At 46.6% G+C, this 22,225-nt stretch overlaps 1 protein-coding gene across 2 annotated transcripts in view; it reads right to left on the bottom strand.

The window, feature by feature from the left end:
• Window positions 1-22,225, bottom strand: part of Hrh1 (histamine receptor H1) — an 86,562-nt gene that overhangs the window by 2,155 nt on the left and 62,182 nt on the right. For both annotated transcript variants that reach the window (XM_051155104.1, XM_051155103.1), the window contains exon 2: window positions 1-206. This exon is cut by the window's left edge and continues 2,155 nt beyond it. In XM_051155104.1, coding sequence (XP_051011061.1) covers window positions 1-171 — 171 coding nt within the window. In that variant the 5' untranslated portion in view covers window positions 172-206. The remainder of the gene's footprint in view (window positions 207-22,225) is intronic.

The raw sequence follows: 22,225 nt of genomic DNA, 5'->3' as shown, positions 1-22,225 counted from the left end.
CTTGCGCTCACTGCGCACAGCGTACAGCACCAGCAGGTTGAGGCCCACGGTGATCAGGGAGATGCTACTGAGAAACACCACCAGGGGCAGCAGCTGAGGGCTGGCCAAGGCCGTCCTGTTCCCCTCACACATCTTGTCTTCAAAAGCAGAGGAGGTGTTGGGAAGGCTCATTGGCACAAGGACAGCCTCCAGTAGTGGCTCCCTCCCTGGGAGAAAAGACACAGATCAAGGTCAGAGGTCAAGTCACCTATAAGCACCATGCTGGTTAGACTGGAAGTGGAAGCTGCCGGGGGCAGTGGACACCCACCCCACCATCAGGACCCGTGTGTTCATTCATGCATTCCTTCTGTCCTCACATTCCGTCAGGGGCTAGTTGTTGGATTCCTGGCATTATTCTAGATATCAGAGATACCGCAGTGGACAAACTGATTTCGTGAAGAGTTTGGATGCCAGAGCTTAACCAGAACAGGGTGATCAGTACTTTATACAAGTCTTATTTGGAACTTGTCCTGACTGGCCTGAGCTTTGTCTCCTCATCTCTTTGCTGGTTGCTGGTCCTGAGACAAAACTGGCCAGAAAGAGGCCAGCTGGCCTCACAAACCATTCTCCCTTTGTGACAAAGATGCCAAGGTATGGAAGTCACCCTCTGCCCTCTACCCTTTTCCTGAAAGGAAGTGAGAAAGGGATGTTAGGGGTATGATGGCAGTTTGGAGGCAGTCAGAGGGATGCCAAGAAAACCTCAGAGGATTGCGTCGTCAGGCAGCTGCTGAAGCCACTATGCAACCTTGGCTAGTATGGTAGCTAACGGTTTTCTTTGCTTAAGCCACTGTCCAGGGAGAACTGTTGTTGGAAGGGGAGAGCTGTTGGGAGGGGAGCTGTTGTGGGAAAACCATTGTGGAGAGCTTTGGGGGAACTACTGGGATGAGTTTTGGGGGTGACTATTGAGGTGGTGCTGTTGGGAAACACTTGCAGTGAAAGCCCTGTGCTCAGCTCACACTGTGAGGCCTGAGGAATGCCTGCAGTTCCATGGAAGTGGAAAAGCCTTAGGAAACTATGTGAGCCGGCTGTGAGCCCAGAAAGAATGGCCACACGGGGACACAGCAAGCAGCACTGGCCTGAGAAAGGCTGCTGCAATTCCAAGAAAGGAGGGGGTGCTTTAGGGATAGGCTTGAGGGTTGCTGGGGACTTCCCAAGAAAAAGAGATGACTCAGGGACCTAGGCCTAGAAGCCTATGGTCACAGAAGGAGGGCTGTAGAGGGTCCATGAGGGAGAGTGTTTCTTCACCCCGTGCCCCCCACTCAGGGCCAGCTACTTTAAAATGAAAGAAAGCAAAATACTAGTACTAGTACAAATAAGTTCTAAAACAAAGTACCAATAAAATGAAAGACAACAAAAGAAAATTGTTTTTTTCAATATTGGGCATCAAACCTAGATCTTTACCTTCCCCAGATAAGAGCTCTGCCACCAAGCCTTGTAGCTTTAAATAAAAATGTCCAAATCATCAGGAATTTGGTGTCATGAGATACAGAGTGTGCCAGCACCTGGGGTCCCTTCTGAGTGTGAGAGCCTCTGGGCAGCTGCGGGGTTTCAGGGTCACAGTGGCTGGGAAGTATCTGAGCTCTATCCAACCCTTAGATAGGATCTAGCCATGAGATAACAAACCAGCGTGCTCTTCCCTCCTTTTGGTTCAGCACTTTGAAGAGTAGATTTGTAACAGTTTCTAAAAGAGGGACAGACTCTTATGGCAAGAAGGGAAGACATGCAAACACAGGCACCCCCATCTGGCCTCACAGCCCAGAAAGACTACAGAGAAGTTGAAGGACATGACCCCATTCAGCCTTACATCTCAAAGAGACTGTGAAGACAGTGGGGGACACAGAGACAGGGACCCCCATCTGGCCTCGTATCCCACAGGGGACTGAAGAGAAAGTGAGAGACCATGCAGAGACAGGCCCATTGGGCCTCATGGCCCATAGGGAGCTGCAGAGATAATGGGGAGCGGACATGGATCCCTCCAGCCTTATACACCTCCCTAGTCTCCAGGAGACTGAGAAGCCTAGAGTGTTGCAAGGCATCCTTATATCAAATGCAGAAAAGATGCCGCCCTCCCTCTCTCCCTCCCTCTCTCTATGCTAGGATGCCAACAGCCTTCTAAATTATAGCGGTGGATATGGACCAAAGCCAACAGCAGCAAGCTTGTTAACTAGTGACAACAAATAATAAAATCCAATCAAATTCAAATACCACAAAACAAGCCCAAGGTCAATGTTCCTTCCACACTTTGGACCACAGACAGTACAAAGCCAAGCCCTGGGCATCTCTCACACATCACTTATATTAATCTGAGCAGCCCAAGCTCAGAGAGGCCAAGCAACCTATTCAAAGCCACACAGCTAGAGAGTTTGTTTTTTTTTTTTCTGAGACTGTAGTAGATCTGCTCCTTTCTCCCCTGAGTACCACTGGCTCTTGGGGGACTTGTCACTCTGTGGTGGGAGCTGCCCTGGTGCCTGGTCTGTATATACATCCCCAGCATGGGACACTAGGAGCAGATACCTCCCAGTGTGACAACTGGGAATATCTGATGTCAGATATTCCATGGAGGACAGAAGAAAATGTGCCCAGAATATTGGCACATTTGTCTAGCCTAGAGCATGTATCTTACAGTAAGGAGATTTGTGTGTGTGTGTGTGTGTGTGTGTGTGTGTGTGTGTGTGTGTGTTGTGTACTCTCAGAGGCTAGAAGAGAGCACTGGATCCCACAGAGCTGGCAGGTAGTTGTAGAGTGGTGGACTTGGGTGCTGGGCTCCTCTGCAAGAGTACTGGATCCTTCTACTTTGCTATTTTCCCATGCTTCTCTCATCTAGAGTCCCAATAGGATATCCTCCCCTCTGTCTCAGTTTCTTGGTAAGTGAAGACTTTGATGGGAAATACCCCTTGGGCTAGTATGCAGATATAAGTGAGTGTATACCATTTGACTCTTTCTGCTTCTGGGTTAACTCACTCATTATGATCATTTTTAGCTCAATCCATTTGTCCACAAATTTCGGAAATTCCTTGTTTTTAATAGCTGAGTAGTATTCCACAGTGTATATGTACCACAGTTTCTTTATCCATTCTTCTACTGAGGGACACTTAGGCTGTTTCCATGATCTGGCTATCATGAATAAGGCTGCTATGAACATGGTTGAACAAATTTTGTTGTTGTGTGCTGGAGCATCTTCTGGGTATATTCCAAGGAGTGGAATAGCTGGGTCTTGAGGAAGCCCTATTCCCATTTTTCTGAGATAGCACCAGATAGATTTCCAAAGTGGCTGTATTAGTTTGCATTCCCACCAGCAATGAAGGAGTGTTCCTCTCTCCCCACATCCTCGCCAGCATATGGTTTCGCTTGAATTTTTGATCTTAGCCATTCTGATGGGTGTAAGATGGAATCTCAGAGTTGTTTTGATTTGCATTTCCCTGATGACTAAGGAGGTTGAGCATTTCTTTAAGTGTTTCTCAGCCATTTGATATTCTTCTGTTGAGAATTCTCTGTTTAGTTCCAAGCCCCATTTCTCAATTGGGTTATTCAATACAGGCTGTAAACTTCAAACCTCTACCCAGATCTAGCCAATGGACAGGACATTCTCCACAGTTGAGTGGAGAGTGGGGTATGACTTTCACATGTACTCTGGTGCCTTATATTTGACCATATCCCCTGGATGGGGAGACCTGGTGGCACTCAGAAGAAGGACAGCAGGTTACCAAGAAGAGACTTGATACCCTATGAGCATATACAGGGGGAGGTAATCCCCCTCAGGAACAGCCATAGGGCAGGGGAGTAAGGGGAAAATTGGAGGGAGGGAGGAATGGGAGGATACAAAGGATGGGATAACCATTGAGATGTAACAAGAATAAATTAATAAAATAAAAAAAAAAAAGAGTACTTCATGCACTTTGACACTGAGCCATATCTTCAGTTCTTGTTTGTTTTTTGACACAGGCATTCATGTAACCCAGTCTAGCCTCCAATTTAGTCTCCCTAAATAGCTGAAGATGACCCTGAACTTCTCTTAGCTCCATCTGCTGAGTGCTGGGATAATGAGGCTGTGCCATCATGCCCAGTTTTATGCAGTCCTGGGGACAGAACCCAGGACTTCTTCCTGAATGCTGGGTGATTTCTAGAATGCTGCCAGCTGAGCCACATCCCCTATCCCAAGATGGTCCTTCTCAAAGCTGGAAGTTACCTTGAGAAGTCTAAGATCCCCCTCCATGGGAAACACATGACAAGCGCAGGCTTCCATCTGATCAGAAATGAAAAGCCATCTGTCTTCCTCACAGTTAGTGACCTAAGTAAAGCCTGAAGACGGTGGCTTCAGATGTAGCATTCAAAGCACCTAGTACTGTGCCTGGCATACGGGAAGTGTTGAATTATTAAAACAACCATATTCCCAGCAGCCATGGCTGCCCCAATCTAGCTAAAGGGACTACCTTCTCTTCTTATTGCTTTGGCTTGCATTTGTTTGTTTTTGTTTTCAAAGACAGGCCTTACTGTGTACACCAGTCTGGCCTTAAACTCACAAGGATCCACCAGCCTCTGTCCTCCAAGTGTTGGGATTAAAGGCATGTACTAACACAACTTGAATTTTAGATATGATTTATCTTACCAATGAATATTGTTCATGCTGTTTACACAACTTGTCTAGCCTTCCCTGGAAATATATTCCTTCATAATCAAAACCATGAACAAAGATGTAGGCCCAAGGTGGGTATCTAAACATCTTCAAGATAGAGACAGAAATGGGGGTTAAAGGTCACCGTTGGCTATTAAATGATCTAAAAAAATATTCAAAGCAAAACAAACAAACAAACAAACAAACAAACAGATCTCTGCTGTGTTAATCTCCAAAAAGACTGGTCCATGGCTGTGTGGTTTGTATGTGGATGCAGAGCTTCCTGGAAAAGTTCCTAGTCGCCAACATGGGAGGAGCCTAGTGGGGCCTCCATCACCTCTCCCCCCAACTCTGGAGGAACTGCTCATATTAGGAATCAAGATAACTATCCTGGGACCTTCAAATCTTGGAAGAACAGGTTGGTTCTGAAACCTGAACCTGACTCCAGGCTCTTTCTGGATTCCTGATTCACATGGTGTGGCCTTCGCCTTCTGAATGTGCTCCAAAGCCACCGCACTGGAACCGCCCAACCTTATGGCTTTTGGTCACCTGAGTTCTGAGCTGCATCCATCTGTTTTCCTTTATAGTTACCTTGCATTGAGCATTTTGTTACAGTAACAGAGAGTGGAGGTCACTATAGAAGACATTATCATATCGTCACTGAAACCCAATCTTAGAGCACTTGAGACAAGGCAGGAAAATCTTAGGACAAAATCAAACCTTCAAGGTGTTGTTTATACAGGTTGCTGCCAATTCTCCTGATCAGAAGGCTCAGAGAGGGCTGACCTGTGCTCTACTCATAGGTTTCTCTGGGCTGTGGGAAAAGTTATCTTTGATATTTCCCAAGGTGTCAAGGATGAGATTTGTTTTAATTTAATAGTAGGACAAATAAGAGCTTATCAACCACATTTGCTTTTAAAAACACAATAAAATAAATCTCATTTAAACATAATAAAACAATGGGTTTTATTTTGTTTTGTTGTGTTTGGTTGGTTTGGTTTTTCCAGACAGGGGGTTTCTCTATGTAGCCTTGGCTGACCTACACTTGCTCTGTAGACCAGGATGGCTTCAAATTCATGGAGATCCACCTGCCTCTGCCTCCTAGCTGACAATGTTTTTTCTTTACAGGTTTATTTTCACTACAAGGAATGAAAATTCAAAAGGATTCCATTTGGGCACATTCTGAACCGCTTCCCTATTCAAGCCTGCTCTCTTCATTTGCATAGGACACTTCTAGTTGAGTAAGTAAAAACATTAATTTCTTGGCTCCTATTCAAAGTAAAAAGCACCGCAGGCAAGGCTGTGCCAAGGACAACATAGCCCCATCAAGTTTGGGAGAGCACAATTTCCACGAAGCTCCAAGCTTGGCAGTGCCACTTCCTGTGTACACAGAGAGAGATCGTTAGAGATCCGCTGCAGGGGCTCAGCCCCAGTGGAAGAGGCAGTTAGCAAGTGACCCTGGGCTTGGGCAGAGGCCCTCGGGATCTTCAGAGGGTGCAGGTGTACATGCTGGTGTCTGGGGGCTGGAGAAATGGCTCCATGGCTAAGAGTGTTTAATGCTCCATCAGAAGACTTTGGTTCAGTTCTCAGAACCCACAGGGCAACTCAAAACCATCTGTAACTCCAGTTCCAGAGGATCCAATGCCCTTTTCTACCTCTGACAGCCCCAGACTCCCACACGATGCACATGCATACATGAAGGCAAAACAACTGTACACATAAAGTTAAAATAAATACACCTTAAAACAAAACACAACACTTCTTAGCTATGGCACTGAAGGCTCAAGCCTGAAGAGAGAAATTGGTAAACCACACTTAGAGCCCAACACGAACACCAGCATTGGTGTGTGGTGTAATTCAGCACTCCCGAGGCTGAGGCAGGAGGATGAACATGAGTTCAGGGTCAGCCTGGGCTACACAGTGAGTGCCAGGGCAGGCCTGGAAACATAAGGAGATCTTGTCTCAAACAGCCATGGGAAACTTGTGTTTCAAAAGAAAGTGTAAGGCTGCAGGAGGGAAGGGAGAGGACACTTCTGTCTGTCTTTGATCTGTATGTGATGTATCTAGGATACACCCACAATGCACTGCACCTGTGACTGTGTTCATGCATACGTGTGTGGACAAGTGGTGGCAATGACCACTCTGGGTAAACATACCATGCTCATATGAATGAAACCGCCCCTTCAAGCCTTTCTAGGACCTAACATCACCACGAAGGGACATGTAAGTACAATAAGAACTCTTTCCCCACAACCATGAGGAGATGAGAAACAATCCTATTTAAAAAACCAGGAAAGGATCTGAGCAGACCTTTTACCAAAAAAGATAGTAAATGTCTTACAACCACATGAAAATATTTGCAATAATGCGAGTCTCTAGGGAAATGCAAAGCTAACCACCGTGACAGACCACTTCATGTCTACTGGGCTCAACAGTGACTAAGGAAGGACAGTAGCACATGCTGAATGTAGACGTGTTAGTCCTGAGGGCTGCAGGGAAAATATGAAGTGGCATAGGTGCTGTGGGAGGCAGCTCAGCTTCCTCAGATAACTAAATATGGTCACCTTTGGAGCTGACATCACATGCCTAGAAGCTAGGTGCACCCCACAAAACCAAGAATGTGTCCACAGGAAACACGAATGCAAACTGCTGTATTACAATGGCCCAGAGAAACCCAAGACCAGCAGCTGGTGACTGTGCCCTAGCTACACAATTACTAAAAGGGTCACTGTGTGCCAGTCAGTGAGAAGGAACAAAGTACTGACCAAGCAAGGTGGTGTGTGCCTTTAGTCCTAACACTTGTATGGCAGAAGCAGGCAGATTTGTTTGTGAGTTTGAGGACAGCCTGATCCTACACAACGAGTTCCAGAGACCTAGTCTAAAAACAAGACAAAACAGCAACAAAAAACTCAACACTGTGAAACACAAAGGCAGTGATTATCCAAAACCAGAAAATGAGAGAGAGAGAGAGAGAGAGAGAGAGAGAGAGAGAGAGAGAGAGAGAGAGACAGAGAGAGAGAGAGAGAGAGAGAGAGAGAGAGAGAGAGAGAGAACAGAAAGGCAGACATGCAGATAGACACACACACAGAAAAACAGATAGAGAGACACAGAGATAGAGACAGAGACAGAGAGAGTTTATAATGCCTAGGAATGGTTCTGGAACAGGACTGAATTTGGGGGATGGCGGAATGTGTTGCAACTGACTTTGCTGATGAGTAATTGAAACTTTAGTAACTGAATTTTCATTTTTAGATTAATTTTCTGTGTATGAGTGTTTTGCCTGAGTGTATATATGTTTAGTGTGTATGAGCCTGGTGCCTAGGATGGTCAGAAAGCACATCAGATCCTCTCCAAGTAGATTTACGGATGGTTATGAGCTATCATGTAGGTGTTAGGATCTGAGCCTGGGTCCTCTACTAGATCAGCCAGTACTCTTAACCACGGGGCCAGCTCTCCAGGCCCTAGTATTTGAATTGTATGACTCACCATATGAATGACTGAAGTTTATAGTATATAAAATATACCTTAATAAAGTTATTGAAGTAAAATTTCTTAAATTTCTCCAAAGTAGAAGGATTATAAGCTCAAGGTCAACTTGGGCTATGTAGTAAGATCCTACCTCAAAATCAAAACCAAACCAGAGAAATACATTGAAATTTCAGTGCTTAAGAAAGAGGCTGCAGCTGGGAGGTGGTGGTGCATGCCTTTAATCCCAGCACTCAGGAGGCAGGCAGAAGCAGGAGAATCTGTGAGTTCGAGGCCAGCCTGGTCTACAGAGTGAGTTCCAGGACAAAGAAACCCTGTCTCAAATAAAAAAAAAAAAAAAAAAAAAAAAAAAAAAAGAGGCTACAGAATCAGGTGCAGGGCCATGACTCCCTGAGGCTCTGGATATCTGCATCTCTAAAAATCATCTTCTCTGTACTAATATGGGAAACAAGATGGATTCCAAGGTTCTTAGGGGGCATTAATTTATTTCTCTTCTTAAATTTTTAAATTTGGATTTTGTGTGTGTGTGAGTGCCTGTGACTGTGTTTTGTACCGTGAGTGTGTGGGGCCTGGGAAGGTCAGGAAAGGATGTTGGATCCCCTGGAGTTACAAATAGCTGTGAGCCACCACGTGAGTGCTGAGAACCAGAGCCAGATAGCCTGGAAGATCAGACAGTGCTCTAAACTTCTGAGCCATCTCTCCAGCCTCTCAGCGCCATTTAAATGACAGCAAACCAGTTGGTTAACACAGTGATAGCTTCAGCCAATACCAAGACCTAACTGTTTCATGAGTAGTGGTAAAAGCACGTGCCTGGCATGTGTGAGGCTCTGGGTTCAATCAAACAGATCGCACATGCGCGCGCACGTACACACACGTACACACACACACACACACACATCCCTTATTAATCTCATAGCTTCTTGGTAAGGGGACATAGTGAGCTGCCATCAGAACTTCCATGTCATCAGAATCTCCCCATGTCTGAGTGGTTCTCAACCTTCCCAATGCTGCTACCCTTTAATACAGTTCCTCCTGCTGTGGTGACCTCCAACCATAAAACTGTTTTTGTTGCTACTCCCTAACTGTGATTTTGCCACTGCTTTGCGTCATAATGTAAATATCCAACATGGGACCAGGAGAAAGGTTTGTTCGGCCCCCAAAGGGGTCCCACAGGTTGAGAACCACTGGTTTAGGTGATCACAGCTATTTGATTGGTACACTCCCACAGTGACAGCTAAATGCAGGAGAGGGGTTCCTTAGGGATGCATGACCCCACAAAAGGAATGCTTGGAAAGCTCAACTCAGCTATCTTTTCCTCTGGCTTTGGACACCAGCGATGAGAAGGTTATGGACCCATGAGGCTGGGAAAGGCCTGGTCTCTCCAGCCTTACACTGCACACTAGTGGCCTCCCCTAGATCAGCGATGTAGAACTGAAGGTTATAGAGCTCGACGCCAACGCTAAGACATGCAAGGTGGGGAGACAAGGGGCCGGGATGTGACTCAGTGACAGAGTACTTGCCGAGTATGGGGGGCCCTGGGTTCCAGTCTTGGGCTTCATAAACACCAAAGTCCAGCAGCCATGAGAGTAAGTTTCCCTTTAAGGCCACACTGCAGCACACCTGTCTTCCCAGACCTTCCGGCAACCTTCACTCCCAGGCTTCCTTTCCTTTGGAGGAGAGGGAAGGACATGAATGCTTTAAATAAAAAATGTCAGGAAATGGAAAATATGAACATCTGTGCTAAGGTTAGACAGAACCACTGAATGTAAAACCCAATCCAGCGCGTGAGTGTCATTTCAGGATATGCAGAATGAGTTTTTTTTTTTCCCTCAAATCCCTGAAGATTCAACTTTGAGAAAGACACTTTCAAAAAACCAAAGTTACCCAGGATGTTCTCTGCTTCAGAAGGAAGAAGAGAGAGAGAGAGAAAAAAAAGACTTATGAAACTGGAGTGAACAGAAAAGAAATGAGGCAGGTGTGGTGCTTATGAGAGGGCCTGGAGTTGGGCACTCCCTCATGTCTGTCTTCTTCAGCCAAGAAAGCTGGGGCCCATCAGGCTGTCACCTTGCTCCCACACTCGGGAATCCTCGACACGTGGGAACCAGTGTGACTGTGGATGCCATCTGACGGTCACTCACTCAGTTTTGCATTTATCCATCTGTCCACTCATTCTGCCTTCATTCATTCATTCATTCATTCATTCACTCACAAAATCTTTACTGAAGGAAATTCTCCTTATGAAAACATAGAATGATACCCAAAAAGTAAACCTAGTTCCCGCTGTCCTGCAGAGCTCTCACCCCTGCCTCCCCCAGATTGCATCACTGCATTCTGAACCTTCTACTTCCTGGTGGGAGGGTGTTCTTTACTAAACACAACTAGAACCCCTGGACATGTTTACAATGTTCCTGTAGTCCAGGATACATGAAATGCTGAGATGGGGGGGCAGGGGTGTCACTTGAGCCCAATAGTGAGAGACCAGTTTGGGCAACATCATGAGACTCCATTTCAAAAGCAAATAAGCAAACAAACCAATCCACAGAAATTACTTTATATCTTTATTCTTAATTATGTGTATGTGGGGATATGCATACCTAAGTGCAGTTGCTCAGGGAGGCCTGAAGGGGGCACTGGACACCTGGAGCAGGGGTTGCATGTGGTTGTGAGTTGTCGGATGTAGGTGCTAGGAACTGAACTTGGGCCCTCTGCAAGAGCAGTTCTCATCCTTAGCCACTGAGCCACCTCTCCAGGTCCAAGGCACTGTTTGCATTTTGTTTTTGTATTTTGTTTTCCAAGACAGGGTCTCATTGCGCTGCCCTGGCTGTCCTTGAACTTACCACGTAGTTCAGGCTATCCTTGGACTCACAAAGAGCTGCCTGCCTCTGCCTCCCAACTGCTAGGACTAAAGGTGTGCACAGTCCACCCAGAGCTGGCATTGTTCTTCAGGTAAGTACAAGGCTGACAGGCCTTGGAGATGCAGAGGCCAGTAACTGAGACACTTGGAAGCCCAAGAATGACGTGAAAATGCATTTCCTGGACTCTTGCTTGGCCACATGAATAAAAGCGGGAGGTCCAGTCAGGAACCAGGAATGCAGACAGGATGAGAATTCGCAAGCAAAGCCTGGTGTGTCTTGTCAAAGGCCCTAGAAAGGGGCAGCCTGGGGAAATGGAAACCTTTCTGTCATAAACGGCTCTACTCCAACCAAACCCCGCAGAAACCCCTGAAGCACATGCTGGTTCTTGTCAGCAAAGATGCAGTCCTGCTCAGGACGCAGGAACACAACTTAGTCCTTCCGCGTGGCTCTCTACTGCAGTGGTTTGAATAATAAAGCACTCCCCCACCCCCCACTGGCTCATATATTTGAATGCTTAGTCATCAGGGAGTGTCACTACTTGGGAGGGTTTGGGAGGTGTGGCCTTGTTGGAGGAAGGGTTTTGCTGCCAGTGGGTTTAGAAATTTCAAAAGCTCAAGCCAGGCCCACAGTCTCTCCCCTCCCCCCTTCCCACCCCCTACCCCCTCTTCCTGCCGCCTGTGGATCTGGGCATAGACCACTCAGCTACTTCTCCAGCACATGTCTGTCTGCCTGCTGCCAACCACTAAAGCTCAGAAACTGTAAGCCAGCCCCAATTAAGTCCTTTCCTTTAGAAGAGTTGCTGTGGTCATGGTGTCTCGTCACAGCAACAGGATACTGACTAAGACGCCCACTGACACCTCTTGAGAGCAGATCACTCATCTCCTTTACTCTCACAGTGACAGCACCTGGTGAGCCAATCTCTTCTACTGCCAGCAGTAGCTGAGCAGGGTGTCTTGATTTCACTCCCACCTGGAGCTAATGGTGCCACACATCTCCCCATGATGGCTCCGTCTTTTTCCCTAGTAGGGTCCATATGAGACCAGGTACAACAGAAGCCTGAAATGTGACCCAGGGTCCCCTAACATAGACTGGAAAAGTTCCTACATTTCCATCGGAAGTCACTGGTGCTATATATGGGGAAGACTGCAGATAAAAATGTAAAAGACAGGGCTGGAGTTGGAGAGAGAGCTTAGGTGGTTAAGACTACTTGCTGCTCTGGCAGAGAAGCATGGTTTGCTTTCCAGGACCCACACTGAATATATTACATCAGATGCCCTGGAACTGGAATTACAGCCATTTATAATGTATTCAGTGTGGTGCATGTAGTGAGAATTCTGAAATTTTGGTTTCTTTAACACACACACACACACACACACACACACACACACACACACACACACATATTCTAAGAATATGCTTTCATTTTAATCCCAGGTGTGGGGATAAGGGCCTGCTTCCCAGCAGCTGACTATGATTTGCCTCATGTTCTCACGGAAGTGTGGTTTTGCCAGCTGCAGATAGTTTCTGTGACCTTTGGAATTCTTGGAATTTTTCAGAGGATGTATAAAGGCTAGAGCCCCACAGGCGGAGTCAGTGGCTGTCAGTCATTCAGGGGGGATTGGTTGTGGTTTGTTATTAGTTGTGCTCCAAGAAGAAAAAAAATTAGATTCTGAGATCGCCGTCTCTCACCTTTCTATCCTTCCTTCTCTCCTATCTAGTAGCAGGGGTGAAACCAGGCGGATAAAGGGGGGGGAGGGGGAAGAACCCACAAAGTAGCAAAAGTCTGGCTACAGGTACAGGCCTGTAACCCCAGCTTTCCAGAGGGGGATCCAGGATAATAAGTTTGGATTTCAAGGTCATCCTTGGCCTATTCAAGGCCAGCCTGGAATATAAGAGACTCTGTCTCAAAAACAAACATACAAAAATGGAGGCAAGAGGGATGGCTCACTGGCTAAGATGCTTGCTATACTTCCAGAGCACCTGAGTTCCTTTCCTAGCACTCAGGTGGGGCAGGTCACAATAACCTATAACCCCAATTCCAAAGAAGCTGACACTCTCTTCCAGCTCCAAGTCTCTTTCAGGAACCTGTATTCATGTACACACACACACACACACACACACACACACACACACACACACACACTTAAAAAATTAAAGAGACAATAAATAAACAAACAAACAAAAACAGTGGTAAGATACAAAGATCTCCCAATAGTCTGAAAAGAAATTTTTAAAGAATTGTCATAAAGTGTTTCAGTGTTCAAATGTGAACATACTTGAGATAAATAAAGGAAAAATCAAAAGTCTTAGGAAAAACAGAAAGTATAAGGAAGAGCTGAATGGAAATTTTAGGGCAAAAATAAAAATAATAATTAAAATGAAAGCTTCATAAATGAGGTCAAGGGCAGAATGAAGTCAAGTAAACTGGCTGGGTAGCTAAGTCTATAAACCCAGCACTTAAGAAGCAGAGGCAGGAGGATTGCTGTAAGTTCAGGACCAGTTTAATCTGCCACAGTGAATGAAACCCAAAACAAACAAACGAAAAAAGAGTGAGTCAACTGGAAGATTAATTAGTAGAAATCACTCAGTTTCAACACCAGAGGGAATAGTCTAAGTTTAAAATAATAAAGCAAGCTCCAAGAAGCTACGGGACTAATAAAACAGGTTTAATATTCATGTGATAGCATTGAAAGGATAGAGACCTCAAAGATAACACACTAGGAGGGGAAACTGCTAGATTTCCCTAAAGTGGACAGAAGATGCAGAACTCAGTCCTTTCATTGTTGCTGTTACCTGATGCCTGACAGAGACGATGACTAATGGACCAAAGGCTTATTATTCTCATGGGTTCAGTGCATTGGAGCAGAGGAGGTGAGTCTGGTGGGGCAGCTCCCCAGGTGGGAATCACACAGACTCATTCACATGGTGATGGACCAGTGGTCACTCCCCCTCAGCTGCCCCCCAGCCCCCCACCCCACCCCCCATCAGGCTCCATTGCCTAAGGGTTCCAGCACTGCAACTAGGGGACAAGCATAGAAGACATTTTTATTTTATGAGCCTGTGAGGGACACTTCAAATTCACACGGCATACACTGTGCCCAGCAAATCCAGAAATGAACAAAGTTTAGACCAGATACAAATCTGGTGACTCCTCCCTGAGACACATGATGATTAAATCACTGGCAAACTAAGGACAAAAACCAACCAACCAACCAAACAAACAAAAACCAAAACAGAAAACCAAAACAAACCAAAACAAAAAACACCCCAACCAACCCCTCCCCCCAAAAAAACCAAAAAATAAAAAAACAAAACAAAATAAAAAACCAAAACCCTGGAAAGCAGCTCAAGGAAACAACATCTTACTACAATGAGACCATTACTTCTCAACAGAAAACACGGGCAGAGAAGAGAGTGGGCGGTGCCGCTCAGAGATGGACAGAATGCAACAAGCCCAGAATCTTAGAGAGTGAAGGAAACCAACATGGCCTCAGGTAAAGAACTTAAACAAGACTTTCATGCTGGAAACAACCACACAGTGATGAAAAAATAAAAAGCTGTAAGTGAACAGAGACACCCAGAACTCACAGATCACTAGGTTCCGCACAGTGAGGTGTAGATTGAATGTAGCTGCCTTCAGTTTACAGAAAGATGCCTTATACATACGGATAAGATTCGTGTATGGCTGGAGAAATGGCTCCGTGGCTAAGAGCGCACATTGCTCTTACAGAGAATGAGAATTTGGCTACCAGCACCCAGGTCAGGCAGCTCACAGCCGCCTGTGACTCCACCTCCAGGAGGTCTGATGCCCTCTTCTGGCTTCAGCAGGCATTGCACTCATGTATCTCTCTCTCTCTCTCTCTCTCTCTCTCTCTCTCTCTCTCTCTCTCTCTCTCTCTTTCTCTCTCTCTCTCTCAAAGTTAAAATAGAATATAAAGATTATTATGACACGTATATAGAAACACAAAAGAACTAGAATAATAAAAAATTTGATTACACTATTGAACTTTTGTATATGGGAGCATGGGTATACCACAACATGTGTGTGAACTCAGATGGTCACTCTTGGCATCAGTTGTCTTTACACAGTGAGCCATCTCACTAGCCCAGTTTGATTTTGAGACGGAGTCTCATGTAGCCGAAGCTGGCCTTGAACTCACTATGTAGCCTAGGCTTGACCTTGAATTCCTCAACATCCACCTGCCAAGTGCTAGGATTACAGGACTATGTGCCAGCACACCGAGATTAAATGAAACGTTATGAAAAAGTAAAATAAAAAAGAAGCCGGCTCACCCAGTATTGAAATGTCACATGGGCAGAGAACTCACAACTCTGGCACTGGGGTGGGGTGTGGGGTGTGGTGTGGGCGTGGTGGCTCCTATGAACAACAGAGCAGAAAAGCTTCCTGTAATCAATTCCCAGACATGGCAGAGGTGTGAAGGTACTTTAAGAAAGAGCAGAAAGGCTCTTACCTCAGGGTACTGAAGCATCCCTGAACCCTCAGGAGAAAGAGCACAAACTCTGACCCAAGCCTTGTGCCGGTTACACGCTAAACTGTGAACTTTAACACCATGAAACTTTCACAAACCCCCAAGCTCCAGCACTAGGCTGGGACATCTGGGACTTGAGGCCAAAAGCAGGGCACAAAAGGAGAAAAAAAAAAATGGCAAAGTGGATTTCATCAAAATGCTAAACTTTGCAAAAGACCTTGCTAAAAGAAAGCCAGCCAAGAAGAACATACGTGCAAGCCATGTATGTGCAAGGGCTAACATTTAGTACACACAAAGAGCTCTTGCACAGCACTGTGGCTCATGCCTTCAGGCCCAGCACTGGGGAAGGTTTTTTTTTTTTTTGGCAGGGGGGGAGGGGGGAGGTTTTTTTTCCCAAGACAGGGTTTCTCTGTGTAGCCTCGGCTGTCCTGTACTTGATTTGTAGACCAGGCTGGCCTCAAAATCACAGAGATCCGCCTGCTTCTGCCTCCCTGCGTGCTAAGATTACAGGCCTGTGCCACTGCACCCGCTAGATCTGAAGTTCAAGGTCCTTGTGAGTTTGAAGTCAGTCTAGGTTACAGGGTATCCTGCCTCACAAACCAAACCAAATCAACAGCAAAACAAAACAAACTCTCAAAACTCAATCAGTGAAGACCAAACAATCCAATCAGGGGCAGGGAAATGCCATGAAGAGACATCTCTCTCTCTCTCTCTCTCTCTCTCTCTCTCTCTCTCTCTCTCTCTCTCTCTCTCTCACACACACACACACACACACACACACACACACACACACACACACACACACACACACCACACTGGCCACAAGGGAAACGCAAAGAGAAACCATGGGCTACACCGCCACACACCTGTTGAATGGTTGAAATAAAGAGCCAGTGAGGCAAACGCTGAGGAGCGCGCGGCGAGAGTGCGTCACACTCATCTCCTACTCCCACAGGAACAGGAAACCGCACATAGAAGAGAGTACAGCTGTGACTTAAGAGTCCTAAACGCATGGCTCCTTACAGCTCAGCAGTGCACCCCTCATCGCCTGTCCCAGAGAAAGGAAAGTGGTGTTCACACAAAAACCCACTCATGGATTACCCGCTGGCTCTATTGCTGATAACCCCCAAATGTAGCACACCACTCAGCAATGAAATGGGGGCGAGCCGCGGGCTCTGGTGTAGCTCAGTGGCAAGTCTTGCGTTTAGCCTTCTAGAAGCCCTGGCTTCCAATCCGCAGCACAAGACGACAGGCTGCCAACAGACACAGCAATGTGATTGATGCCCAGAGCATCCTGACGAGAGAAGCCAATCTCAGAAGGCTGCTTCCTATGTGATTCTGTTTATTCAGCACCCTTGACGGTATCAAAGTAGAGATGTAGACAACAGATGAGTGGTCTCCAGAGGCAAGGGACCCTGGCATGCTGCACACTGATGCAGTGATGTCACCGTGTTGGCTGTGATGCTGGACAAGAGTTTTGCAGGCTGCTCCCTTGGAAGGAAACCGAGGCAAGAGATATGGGGTCATTCTACATGCTTTCTTTGCTCTGTATTGATTGATGGATAGATAGATAGATTGATTGATCTCATGTAGCCCAGCCTGCCCTCAAATTCTTTATGTAGTAGAGGATGACCTTTGACCTTCTGATCCTCCTGTCTCCACCTCCTAAGTGTGGAAGGACAGGCGTGCATTGGCAGCCTGGCTTAAGCTAGTGCATTGGATAGCCTATTACACACATATACTTTCTGGGGCTCAGCTTAAGATGCCTCTCTAAGTCTGAGGCAGTATCTGGGTTGCTGCATTTGTGACAGGCTCCCTGCTGACACCCGTGCTGCTGGCTCACCTTGCAGCCAGAGCTTCTGCACAACGCTTACATTTAAACTGAGATCATAAGAATTGCAGGGGGGACATCAATGGATGGAAAGATGAAACGAGAAGATGTAATACGCATAGTGAAATACTATTCTGCCCTGAAAAGAACAATACCCTGTGGTTTGTTGTAATGGGGGGCGCTGGGGGATAGCACCTGAGGGAAATGACCTAGACACAAGAAAGACCAATGCTGCATGCTACCTAGCATGTGCTAAAAACAGCAATCTGAATGGTGGAGGGATTGCTCTGGGAGGGTGGGAGGGAGGGGGACAAGGAGGTTGCACACTGGGTGCGAGGCCAGAACAGCCTAGAGAGTAGACTGGCTCACAAAGACTGGTGCTCTCTACTTTAAGAGTCACTACAGAGCCGGGCGTGGTGGCGCACGCCTGTAATCCCAGTACTCAGGGAGGCAGAAGCAGATGGATCTCAGTGAGTTCAAGGTCAGCCTGGTCTACAAAGTGAGCCCAGGACAGCCAGGGCTACACAGAGAAACCCTGTCTCAGAAAAAAAAAGTTACTACAGAGAGCAACCTGAAGGCTCTAAGTACAGCCAAAGAAAGACGGAGGAAACAGTGACGACATGTCATATATACTAGTGGTGAATGTCATGTTGTGCCGTGTGTGCGTGCGTGCGTGTGTGTGTGTGTGTGTGTGTGTATGTATATTGCATGCTAACTGGAAAGGCCTAGAACTTGTTTAGAGAGATGGGAGTGCTTACTTCCCTGACTCAATTGAGACATATTATAAATGTGAATCCCTTTGCTACTCTCCATTCCATGGATATGTACAAGTGAAATGATAATAAAAATAAATAAACCCTCATTTTAAAAGATGGTAATCAATAGAGAGAAAAGAATTACCAGGACCACTATGAACCAAACCAAACCAAACCAAACAAAAAAACCACACTGGGCCCAATTCTGGGGAAGAGCCCAGAAGTTTCTAGCCTGGAGTTTAGGATTTCTAGTTTTTAATCCTTGCCCCTAATAATTATAATGGCAGGCTTGGAGCCAAGCACTCAGGTGCCTCTTGATCCCCAATTCCCCTGGGAACAAGCTCCTTGTGGCCCCAGGGCAATAACTGAGGCCATGACTTCTTGTCTTCATTCCCAGTGATTTCCTTGTCTAAGCACCAGGACAGGGCACTGAGACCAGTGTCCTCTGATGGACCTATCCATGGCTCCTGCCAGGGTCGCCTCCTGGGGACCTGCTCTAGGTCTCCTGGAAATGCCTGCGTGCTGGCCACTCTTTCTCCCGCAGGAAGGCTGATGGGTTCAGGCTCAGACTCAAATGCAAGTTCACTCACTCAGGCCACGGCAAAGATCTCCAGCACACTGGCCTGCTTCTTATCTCACATCTGCCAGCCCCACAATTTCATCAATCAAAAAATGTTTACTTCTTGGGGGCAGGAAGAGATGTTTCGGTGCTTAAGAGCGCTGGCTACTCTTGCAGAGGAGCTGAGTTCTATTTCTGGCATCTATCCACTGGACAGCTCACAACCATCTGTTGACTACAGTTCTGGGGGAGATCTGCTGCCCTCTTCTGGCTTGTGTGAGCATTGCATGCACATGTTGTACAGAGATACGTGTAAGGGAAACACCCATACCTATAAAAAGAAATAGTAAAATAAAAAGCAATTTCTCTAAATCTGTATCTATCTATCCTTCTATCACTTCTCTCCATCCATTTTTCTTACTGGATCTGTGTGTTTCCTAACCCATAATTTACTTTATGTATTTTGTAAAGAGCCTAGTTTTTTAAAGCACTTCCATTCATTTCACTAACAGAAAGCTACAGAAATGCAAAACGTCTATGACATCACTCCTGTGTGGCATCTGAAGACATTACCAACAGAGGCAGGGAGGAGAGAGGAGGCTCTTGGAGGCTGGGGAGGAAGGACAGGAGTGGAGGGGGCTGGCCACCAGGCGCAGCCTCTCATCAAGCGGAGATCTCTGTGCACAGTGGGTCAGCTGTGCTTAATGAGGTTCTGTGGAATAGCCTGGACAGCTGGATGAGAAGATTCTCAATGCTGACAACCTCAGAAGGGTTCTGAAACTGACAAGCTGGCAAATGTGCTACTTAGCACAACCAAACGCCACTTTCTGCCCTAATAAGCACATTATTAGATCTACCCTAATAAGCACATTATTAGATGCCAACTAGAAAAATGATCATGCAAAGATTGTGGCTTTTGTCTCCCGTGGAAGCCTTCCATAGGCCTGAACATGGTGACAACAGGAGAGTGTGACTGAGTTCTAGCTAGCAACTGTGACAAAGGCTCTGTCTTGAGGAAGGAAAGATAAGCTTGTGTAAGATGGATGTTAGAGCCGATCCCCCCCCCCCCCCCCCGCGCGCCATTCGAGAGCTATATTTAGATGTTCCTGGAAGTAAGGGGGGCTGAGGTACAACACAAAGCTGAGACAATATTAATCACCGCCACGTCTGTGTGTCTTGGTCAGCCCAGATGCCACCGGCTGTGGAGACATCTGAAATCTCATCATCCGTGAAGGGAGAGGTTTAGGTTCCTCTGACCACCACAAGGCAGTCCAAGTGAAGCGCATCCATAACTGCAGCACTTGGGAGGCTGAGGCGGGAAGATCTCAACGTCAAAGTGGTAAGGTAGAGTCTCAAAAAAAAAAAAAAAAAAAAAAGATAAAGATTCACTTTAGATTGAGTGTTTTTTGCCTATGTGGGTGTTTGGGCACAGTGTGCATGCAGTACCTACAGAGGCCAGAAGAGGGTATCAGATCCCTTGAAATTAGACTTCAAGTTGGCTGTGAGCAGCTTTGTGGGTACTGGGAATCGAACCCAGGTTTTCTGCAGGAGCAGCCAGTGCTCTTAACCATTGAGTTGGTAGCACTTTTGCAGTATGCGTGAAGCCCTAGGTTTGAACCCCAGTACTGAAAGGAAAGGAGAGAAAGAAAGGGGGAAGGGAAGAGAGAGGAGGGGAGGGGAGGCAGGGGAAGGGGAGGGGAGAGTACTTGCTGCTGAAGTGAAAGGAACTGAGTTCAGATCCCAAACTCCCATGCTTAAAAGCCAGGTGTGACTGTGCAACCCTAGTACTGAGAGTGTGGGCAAGCGGAGACAGAAGGATTGCTGTGGCTTACTGGCCAGCTAGCCTAGCAGTGGGTCGGGGAGAGGAGTGAGCTCCAAGTTCAGTGATAGGCCATCTTAAGGGGCCAAGGTGGAGAGTTATGAGTGAGATGCCTGGCATCCTCTTTCAGCCTCAGCACAGGTGTACATGTGTGAGCTCACCTGCACACATGAGGATACTCACGCAGGTTCACACATACCCATTTACTGCTCACAGAACAATAATAATAAAAACATTATTAATAATAAGGGGGTTCAGGAATAGCTCCCTAGGAGAATGTTTTCCAAGCATGTGCAAGACCCTATTCTCCAATGCTGGAGGGATAAGATGGCAGGAAAAGAAGGAAGAGCGAGACACAGAGAAAATAGTAACGGGCTTCTATTTATCCTACAAAGCCCATCTTAAATTTTTTTCTCCATGCATTTATTTGGTGAATGTGGTGAAATAGGACATGTGTGGTGAGAGCACATGTGTGCATAAGTTCTTTCCTTTGGCCATGGGTCCCGGAGATTGAACCTAAGTTGTCAGGCCTGGTAGCAAGTGCCTTTATCTGCTTGATGGTCCCCACACAAAACCCATCGTCAAAGTCCATTTCTCCTCAAGCTTTCCTGTATCCTTAATCAGGCTCTGAAGCAGGGCCAGAAGGTGACAGAAGTAAGCTATGAAACTCAAGTCGGAGTCCTGAGCGCTAACCATTCTGGGATGGAGGTGCAATTCTCTATTCAGGCTTCCAACACTCTGCTCTAATAAATGAATGGATGAATGGATGAACGGACAGATGGATGGATGGATGGATGGAGTCACATGGACGTCTGTCCTCACAGGAGTCGGGGAAATGAGACATTTATATGCATCTCCAGCACCTGGCTCAGTGTCTCTTGGACTTGGCCGCTCTTGACGTCACATAGGGAGCTTTAAAGAAAGACTATGGCACGAATCCCACCTGGGATACAATTCTGACTTAACTGGCCCAGGGTAGAGACTTGAAAACCCTCCAGGTGGCTCCAATGCAGTCCAAGAGTATGATTGGACACCCTAACCAATACCCAGGCAGAGAGGCCCAACAGTGAACCTCCCACTATTGACTCATCCAGCTCAGACTCGAAGCCATCCATCGAAGGGTTGCATGTTATGCTAATTCATTAATATATTCAGGAACTGTTAATTAAGCAGTATATTAAACTTAATAGCAGGTGCTAAGCTTGCTGAGCTGCTGGAAGACGGGGCCAGAAACAAGACGCCCACCTCTCTCCCTGGTCCCTTGAGTGTTAGGGAGGGTGGGGGCCCTGTGCCACCCAGCTCATCCAAGAACTTTCTGTCCCATTGGTTAATTGGCCAACCTCACCAGCCATCACTTCCCTGGCTGCAAGCAGCTGACCTCGCTCACTTTGGGCTATTCGCTGTAGCAAAGGTTACATGAGGACAGATCATACTCTCTTAAGGAGACAGGAAGTTCCTGAATGCTGGACCAAGTACAGAGTGGCCTTGCCTAGATGGCTCTGCAACGGCAGTAAGTCAGGTGAGTCAGGCGCCCTGCTGCAGCCCATGCAACCAACATACACCCCTCTCTGGGTGTGGGTTTACACAAAGAAATGCAAAGGCCCCAGCAAAAGCCCCAGCTGGAGAGCACTTCTAGCAGCTGCTGTGTGGTGCTGTCAGCCTTACCTGGAAACTCTACACATAAGCTGGGTGCAGCACACACCCCTGATCCCAGAATGCAGGAAGAAGGTGGAACCAGGTACATTTCAAGTTTCAAACCAGTCTGGGCTCCATAGGGAG

Source organism: Acomys russatus, chromosome 13, assembly GCF_903995435.1.
Source record: "Acomys russatus chromosome 13, mAcoRus1.1, whole genome shotgun sequence".
Classification (NCBI taxonomy): Eukaryota; Metazoa; Chordata; class Mammalia; order Rodentia; family Muridae; genus Acomys; species Acomys russatus.
Note: the sequence above shows the minus strand (reverse complement) of the source record. Positions and strands in the feature narration are given on the sequence as shown.